General features: G+C 35.0%; 1 protein-coding gene across 4 annotated transcripts; it reads left to right on the top strand.

Moving 5' to 3' along the window:
• The first annotated feature begins 4,467 nt into the window (after positions 1-4,467).
• LOC127876922 (uncharacterized) lies at positions 4,468-8,489 on the top strand. Of its 4 annotated transcripts, none has more exons than XR_008048147.1 (3): positions 4,468-4,731; positions 6,182-6,415; positions 7,776-8,489. XR_008048147.1 is itself a non-coding variant. In XM_052422433.1 (3 exons), the coding sequence occupies exons 1-3, from the start codon at positions 5,009-5,011 to the stop codon at positions 8,016-8,018; spliced, it is 513 nt and encodes a 170-aa protein (XP_052278393.1). In that variant the 5' UTR covers positions 4,824-5,008; the 3' UTR covers positions 8,019-8,489. The 4 variants fall into 4 exon arrangements, 2 of the variants coding, with proteins under 2 accessions (XP_052278393.1, XP_052278392.1); XM_052422433.1 differs by lacking the exon at positions 4,468-4,731 and adding an exon at positions 4,824-5,044; XR_008048148.1 differs by lacking the exon at positions 4,468-4,731 and adding an exon at positions 5,058-5,763.
• Positions 8,490-8,815: the final 326 nt, after the last annotated feature.

Raw genomic sequence — 8,815 nt, 5'->3', positions numbered from 1 at the left:
GATTGCATTAATTCCATAATTGTTATCATGTTTGGTCTGTTCCAGTAAAAATGTACTCATATACTATTGCTAATATCATCATATAAGGAACATGCTAACAAACAATGCTATTCATCTTCAAGAACATTGCACTGTTGTCATGTTCTTTCTTGAAAAGGTATAGCTTCATGTTTATGACATCTGCCTGATTGGATTTCTAATCTATTGGACGAAACCCTTGCAAACTGCCTGACATTAATTGCTCTTGAAGAATCATTCAGTTCAGACATCCACTATTGGACAAATGTATCGTTTAATATAGACCTTGCCAACGATAAAAAACTCTCTCTATCACCTATACCTTTGCTTAGCCATGTATATTGAAAGCCTTAGGTCTGTAACAGATTACAGATTTGCCCAATAATGTTTATTTAGTTGATTTATTAAATTATTACACACGTGGGTATAAATACATTAGACATACCAATGATCCTCTAACTGAATAATTTAAATACGATACCGTATTGCATTAATGGCTATTTTAGTCATCAAGCATGTTCTTCCAAGTTACCCATATACAATATTATTCTGTACATGAATTTTAACGCCCTAGCAGTTTAAACAATAATAAGTGAACCATTTCAATTGTAATTGACACTTTTAAGCCCCAGATTATCTACCCATAATTTAACATTGGTAACACAAGCTAATCGAACAGATATAATTTGGTATGTATTATAATATGGTATCGACATATTGATTTTTTAGCGCATCATCGTGCAATTAAACACATATTATTAAGGCTTTTGTAAATAAACTCTCAAATTTCCCTTTAGTTTTAATAAACATAGTACCGTCTTTATCTATATAACCTTTAAGGGTCAGTATAATGCGATAGAGACAGAGTCGATATCGTCTGGTCAATTTTTCAACAGTTGGATTGACAAAAGTATACAACTGCTATAATGTCCATGTAGGAGACGACTATTCTAAATTATGTGATATTTAATAATAATTAATGTACATCACAATCTTTAAGAATTATAGAGATATGTATGCGTGCGCCATTTACAATGGCGCTAGCTGACAAACTATCAAGTTTGACAGTAACTTGGTATGTAGAATTAAAACAAAATCAAAATACTTGGTAACATTCTCCAATATTTCTGTCGAATGTATCTGTATAAGATCTTGATTTGTATGCTTATCCATTTTGCCAAGTTTGTGTTCTTTTACAGTCCATGTTGGTACACTGGTTGTTACACAGACACATGACAAAAGTGAAAAACTTAATATTGATCCATTTATACGCCGCGCAAAGCTTGTTTGGACAGCTTAGGTTTATACACAATACGTTTCTACCTCATAAAGTAATCAGTCATCACCATCTGTTACGGTTAAATGTGTTTATTCATATCGCGAACATCGCATTTACGATATTTATCGAAATTATCACAAATATAACACAGTATAATACATTTAATTAATTTATTTCTCGTTTCTTATTTCCTTTCATAGTATATGTATTATAAGACAAACAGATACAGCTATATATTGTTCAATTGATTAAATGTAATAAAAAATTAGATGCACTTCATTTACATAAACAATTTAAACAAGTCGCATGTTTTATAGAACACGTAGATATACAGTTTACACTGTTTTCGTGTTAAATTTTGTTATTTTTGTAAGGTATTACCTTACCAATCAAGAATATACTCAATGTCGGCTTATGTTACTGTAACGAGATAATCTTACAAAGATGTATCATCTGCAGAAAGTTGTGACAGAAACAATATCCGTCTGATTATACAGTGATTTGCAGTCTATCGATTGAATGAAAACAAATCCCGGCAATCCGTTTACTTAATAAGAGACAATCACTATAAATCGAGTCTTGACCATAGTATCGATGATATTTATTAGAAAAAGAACGCACCAAAAGAATCGTTGTCAAACATGCATATATAACATTTTTCTAGACTAAAACTCAAAATAATATAAATATAATATAAACTGTTTGTTGTAGAACGATGAAGTGTAACATGTGAACAACAAATATAAGATTGTATTGATTGTTTTCCAGTTACTGAGATTTGGATCCAGAAGCAACGACTAGTATACTTCTAAACACACTTAGATTATGTTGGAATGAATTAGAACACGTAGTATGTGTATGCTACCATTACCTTTTCTACCCATATATGAATAATGTAGGTATGTTATTTCAAAATTATGAACTGGCTTAAATGTAATTTAAATTGATTGCCATGTTTTTATTGACACAATCGACCTAATCAAATATTGTTACACATTTTGAGCTTTAAATTTTGAAACATTTTCGTTAAAACATTTAACTATAATTAAATACACTGGAAAAGAGAAATTCATAAAAGTGTGTTTATATCATATTTCTATATTTTGATATTCGACAGTGGATTATATCAGAGTGTACCCTACATATATAACTAATTATATATATTCTTACGCATCCCTTATCATTACGGCCATGCTATTACTTGTGCAGTTGTTCCACTCCATGTTACTTATGTTTGAAATTGATAATCAATGTAAATTATCTTCTGTCGATATTCATGTTTTCTAGAAACAGTAATTGTAACATCCGTGAGTTATCCAAATAATGTCCAATCTAAGTTGTATATTAGTTTACTAGATTGAAGATCAGATACACATAGACCTCAACTAGTGTGCTATTCGAGCTCATGTATGTGTCTTGTTCTGAGAAAACTGGGATTAATGCTTGTGCGTAAAGTGTCGTCCCAGATTAGCCTGTGCAGTCCGCACAGGCTAATCAGGGACGACACTTTCTGCTTTAATGGTATTTTTTGTTTCAAGGAAGTCCCTCCTTACCGAAAATCAAGTTTAGGCGGAAAGTGTCGTCCGCACAGGCTAATCTGGGACGACACTTTACGCACATGTATTATGCCCAGTTGTATCAGAACAAGACACATATAGTCTGTGATCAACTATAAAGTCTCCATAGTACAAATATTGACACGTTTCTATTCATGAGAAGAACTTGATCATATGACAATATTATATACAAAAAATTGTAAATGGACTTTGGAAATGATTGTGGCTCTAACATTCCATCATTGCCGAATATTGTAGTTTTAGAGTATAGTCGGTTTTAACCCAATAGATGCACTTGTATTCCCATGAAGTTTGAAAATATATATGAAGCTTTGTTTTTGTTTGAAAGAGAAGATTAGAATAAGTAATGTAAAGTGTATGGTGTTATATTATTGCAAGCGACTTTTGTGAATTGTGTGTATGTATGCAGCAGGTTAATATACATGCAAATATTACTATCACGACTTTGGTTGTTAAAGGGGTTTATTGTGAGCAATATTTTATTCACTATTACACAAATGTGTAGTTATATGCTCCGCTATAATGTAAATTGACCATTTGTCATTATTATATGTTAATATATTAATAATTTATTAATCGGAGTCTCGCTTAATTCATTAAAAAGTCCAATAAATCATGTATAATCTTTAACAAACTTAGAGGATAATATTTGTAGAATACTCATATTGTATTATTTTAAGTCGTATTTTTATAAGTGAACACGTACTTCTACGTAGGTTGTAGATAACGTCGTTAAAGACTAAAGATATGTTACAAGCTAGCTGCAAAAGAAAAAAGTATTTGAAGTACATTTGGTATATCCCGATACTAGTATTGTGAAAAGTGAAAATGTGTTGAAATTTCTACTTTGTATTAGTGACGCACATATTTATAAATACAATGCACTAATGATGAAAACAATTAAGTATAAATTCATAAATTGAAAATATTCGGATTTTCAAAAAACTCTTATTTAACACATGGGATCCAAATTTGAATTACTCTTTTGGTAGATTTTTACAATGAAAGGACTGCAAAACCCTTACGTGTAGAATAGATGATCAGAAGATGGCATTTGGCTGCGACGAATGAGTGGTAGAAATATCGCATTTTATCTGCTTAGGCAATCTACAATGACATTGTTGTCATTGATGTAATGTTGTTGTTTTTGGCCTGGGGCGAAGCCCCTAGGCCAAAGTAGTTAAACCGTTTTTTGAAGTGAGCTGACTTGGCTGGCTGCCAAAACAACCGCGAATGAATGAATTTGGAAAAGTCCGATTTACCACTTGGCGGTCATTCATACGCAATCAAAGAAGAGGGACCTATACAAACAAATAGGTCCCTGCAAAGAAGTTCTCAATTACTCGCATTATGAATACATAACATCACTATATAACATGACAGTGTCATAAAACGTGTAAAAAATATTATTGAAGCAAAATTCCTAAGCATTGGATACGGCATAGTTTTTATTATTGTTTGCATATTCATGCGAGAATCTCACTTCCGATTTATGAATGAAATTCCATTTTGATGACGATGTTCTACGTTTCTAATCACATGACCAATTAGTGGCATTTGATTGGTTTACTTTTAATGAAACGCAAAACAACATACAACTGTTAGCAATTTTTGTATTCTTTTTCTTTTAAATGTCTGCAAACGTGACGACGGTTGGGGTTTTTTGTTGTGTAATTTGAATGTATTGGATTACGGCGAAATGTGTAAAAAGAGTGTGACTAGTGTCCACTTTTCGATTATAATTTTAAAAGAAGTTGACACTGGCTCGATGGACTGCCGACTGCGACAATCAAAGACACGGTTGATCAGCTGTACAAAGGCGTAAAACCTCTTGTATCTTGATCATTTTGGTGAGAAGTAAGTAAAATCCTTTCTTTGCGATTTCCTTGGTATCGGGGGCTTCCGCCCCCAAAAACCCCGCGTTTTGATGGACTAAATGAATAAACATAGCGGACGAATTTTGTTTATCATTTTCTTAGCAACGAAACGTGCACCTGCTGAAAAGTTTTCTGGAATATGCACCAACATGTTAAACCTGTTCAAACATGGTTACAAAATAGTCATCTGCCATATTTTGGATGGTGATTTTATGCATTTGTAACTAGCACATTAACCTTACACCGAACACAAAAACATGTATGTTTCCGGTTACACGCTTAAAACAATGAGGGTCAGTAAGTTTGGATATTTTTTTATATTTGGTTCGAAAATGTTCGGAATTTTTTGATGTTCGTACTCATATTGTACCAACACGATTCAAATAATTTAAATGAAAGTTACAAACAAAACAAATCAAGATATTACAGATATTACAGATACTGACCATCTTGTGATAATCAAGTACTGTTTCACACTGGAGGTTACCGCACAAAACAAATCAAGATATAACACATACTGACCTTCTTGTGATAATAAAGTACTGTTTCACACTGGAGGTTACGATTTCATTTAATAAAACACAGAAACATTTACATTTAAATGAATGCAGAGCTGTCAAGCTTCGCATCGAGGGAACGATTGGTTTTTATAATTAAATAATAAAAAAAACTACCGGAAATTAAATCACAATAATTTGAAATAATGTTTAAAATGTATTAACATTTTATAACAAGTCTGGTTGTATTAGATATAAACATGACTCTGCCTTGTCATTGGATTTTTTCCCCTACCCTTAATTCCAAAATGGTGGAAGATAATGGCAGCTCTGCCTTCTTGTTAAGCCACTACGCTTGAGCAGACGGCCATTTTCAAAGATAGCGGCGTGGTTTAAACTTCAGGCCTTTTAAGATCTACATAGGGACCAAATAGTGTCAAACAATATCGTTGTTGTCCACTCGCGATTTTTTTATAAAAGAATTGCAGTCACGGGTAAACTCTGACGGTCGATCGGTAACAGGAAATAAACATAATTTTTGTTAGGCCTTATACAATTAACTCTCCATTAAAACAGCTCGTAATGACTAATCTTAACCCTTTACACTCTATTTTTAGCTCATCTGAGCACAACATACTCATGGTGAGCTATTGTGATCGCCATTTGTTTGTCGTGCATCATGCAGCGTCAACATTTACCTTGTTTACACTCTAGTGGCTACATTTATTGTCCATTCTTAATGAAACTTGTCTGTGGGTGTGTCTGTCCGAATATGCTGCGTCGCGTGAACCTCCAAAATGCTTGAGCTAAAGACATGCAACTTAACAGGAATATTGGTCAGCATGTTGTATATCCTTCAAGTCATGCACACCATTACTGACAGCTGTTGTCATTTTGCCATTAACTCAATATGTATGTAATCATGTTATACAGGATGAAGAAGAGCGTGACATCCTGGTAGGAAAGTCGAAAAGTCCGACAAAGATGAGATCAATTTACATACAGGATGCAACGGTGGACAGAGTAAAAGTGGCTTTGTGGAGAAACACCAACAAAGACGTCAGAACTGGGGATTACGTCAAAATCACTGATTTGACAATACACACTTACCAAACAAAGTACACAACTGAAACCAGCTTCAATTCTACCTACACAACTTCAGTTACTGTAAGTTAATATTGTGACTGCATACTTTAAGGATTTTTCAAATAATTTAGCTAAGATGCACTTATGGTGGGCAGAACACCATGACAAGTTGCCTATTTTTGTGCCCCCCCCCCCAAAAGAAAAACCCTTGTCCGTCTGTTTGCTGTTCTTCTGTGCGTCTGAGTAAAGTTTGTGATATGCATATCTACACAAGTATAAGACCTTCACCCTTGAAACTTAATAAGATTATTGCTTAACACGTAAATTTGTGCACCTGTGGTTTTCCATTTGCTTTCAATATCTTAAAGCAGAGTAATGGCTCTCAACTTAGTAAAATTATACTTTAAAAAAGTTTGCGCATATCTATTAAAGTATAAGACCTACAGTCTTGACACTTCAAGAAAGAAAAGACCTACAGTCACTGTCTTGAATCTTTTTAGCATTATTGCTCACTATGTGAAGTTGTGCATCTGAGTTTTTTTTATGCCCCCCTTCGAAGAAGAGGGGGTATATTGCTTTGCTCATGTCGGTCGGTCTGTCGGTCCGTCCACCAGGTGGTTGTCAGACGATAACTCAAGAACGCTTGGGCCTAGGATCATGAAACTTCATAGGTACATTGATCATGACTCGCAGATGACCCCTATTGATTTTGAGGTCACTAGGTCAAAGGTCAAGGTCACGGTGACCCGAAATAGTAAAATGGTTTCCGGATGATAACTCAAAAACGCGTAGGCCTAGGATCATGAAACTTGAAAGGTAGATTGATCATGACTCGCAGATGACCCCTATTGATTTTCAGGTCACCAGGTCAAAGGTCAAGGTCCGGTGACCCAAAATAGTAAAATGCTTTCCAGATGATAACTCAAGAACGCTTATGCATAGAATCATGAAACTTCGTAGGTAGATTGATAATGGCTGGCAGATGACCCCTATTGATTTTCAGGTCACTAGGTCAAAGGTCACGGTGACCTGAAATAGTAAAATGATTTTCAAATGATATCTCAAGAACGCTTATGCCTAGGATCATGAAACTTCATAGGTACATTGATCATGACTCGCAGATGACCCTTATTGATTTTCAGGTCACTAGGTCAAAGGTCAAGGTCACGGTGACCCGAATAGTAAAATGGTTTCCAAATGATAACTGAAGAACGCTTATTCCTAGGATCATGAAACTTCATAGGTAGATAGATCATGACTTGCAGATGACCCCTATTGATTTTTAGGTCACTAGTTCAAAGGTCAAGGTGACCCGAAATAGTAAAATTGTTTCCGAATGATAACTCAAGAACGCTTATGGTTAGGATTAATGTCTGATGCTGCCTTATCCCTGAAAGGTAATGTTTGTATTGCCATATGAAGTATTTCCTTATTTTTCCAGAAAGTCGAACAACCAACTGTACATGTGACGGTTACAGTAATAGGTGCCTGTGTACAAGATGACATTACAGAACTTCTCCTCAGTGATGACTCTGTGAGGGCAATACCTTCACAATTATTAATGGCTGCCCTTCCACAAGAACTTGATGAAGACTTGGATCCAGAATCTTTCTTTGCAGAGAGAAAAACAAACTTAAGGCTGCAATTAAAAGGATCAGAAGTACTTTCAGTGATACTTCAGTAAACTGTTATACATATACATGACATTATTCAGCATTCCTAGTTTACCTTGTTTTCCCTAGTGTTTTTTTTTATATAAATCTACTACTTTTTCATACATTTTACAACAAGCTCCTACTTTTCCTAGTTATGCCCCTCTTCGAAGAAGGGGGATATTGCTTTGCACATGTTAGTGTGTTGGTCTGTCTGTCCGTCCACCACATGATTGTCTGATGATAACTCAAGAACGCTTAGGCCTAGGATCATGAAACTTCATACGTACATTGATCATGACTGGCAGATGACCAACTATTGATTTTGAGGTCAATGGACACAGGTGAAGGTCATAGTGACTTGAAATAAGAAAATGGTTTCTAAATGTGACTCCAGAATGCTTACACTAGGATCATGAAACTTAATAGAGACATTGATCATGACCAGCATCTGACCCCTACTGATTTTCAGGTCAATAGGTCAAAGGTCAAGGTCACAGTGACCTGAACCAGTAAAATGGTTAACTGGAAATAGCAAAATGTTTTCCGAATGATAACTCAAGAACGCTTACCCCTGGGATCATGAAACTTCATAGGGGCATTGATCATAACTTGCAGATGACTCATTGATTTTCAGGTCACTAGGTCAAAGGTCACAGTGAAACGAGGCAGTAAAGTGGTTTACTGGAAATAGGAAAATGCTTTCCAGATGATAACTCAAGAAGGCTTACGCCTGGTATCATGAAACCATCACCACCTCCACCACCACCACAATGACAAAAAACGTATTCACACAATGGCTGCCGTTACAACTGACAGCCCATATGGG

Source organism: Dreissena polymorpha, chromosome 4 (genome assembly GCF_020536995.1).
Source record: "Dreissena polymorpha isolate Duluth1 chromosome 4, UMN_Dpol_1.0, whole genome shotgun sequence".
Classification (NCBI taxonomy): Eukaryota; Metazoa; Mollusca; class Bivalvia; order Myida; family Dreissenidae; genus Dreissena; species Dreissena polymorpha.
This window is presented reverse-complemented; position numbering and strand designations above follow the sequence as displayed.

Excerpts from the sequence above, each read along its gene's own strand:
- LOC127876922 (XM_052422432.1), top strand. The coding sequence starts at position 6,046 with ATGCTTGAGCTAAAGACATGCAACTTAACAGGAATATTG. Across the intron at positions 6,085-6,181 it reads GCAACTTAACAGGAATATTG|GATGAAGAAGAGCGTGACAT; the intron begins GTCAGCATGTTG and ends CATGTTATACAG. Across the intron at positions 6,416-7,775 it reads CCTACACAACTTCAGTTACT|AAAGTCGAACAACCAACTGT; the intron begins GTAAGTTAATAT and ends TTATTTTTCCAG.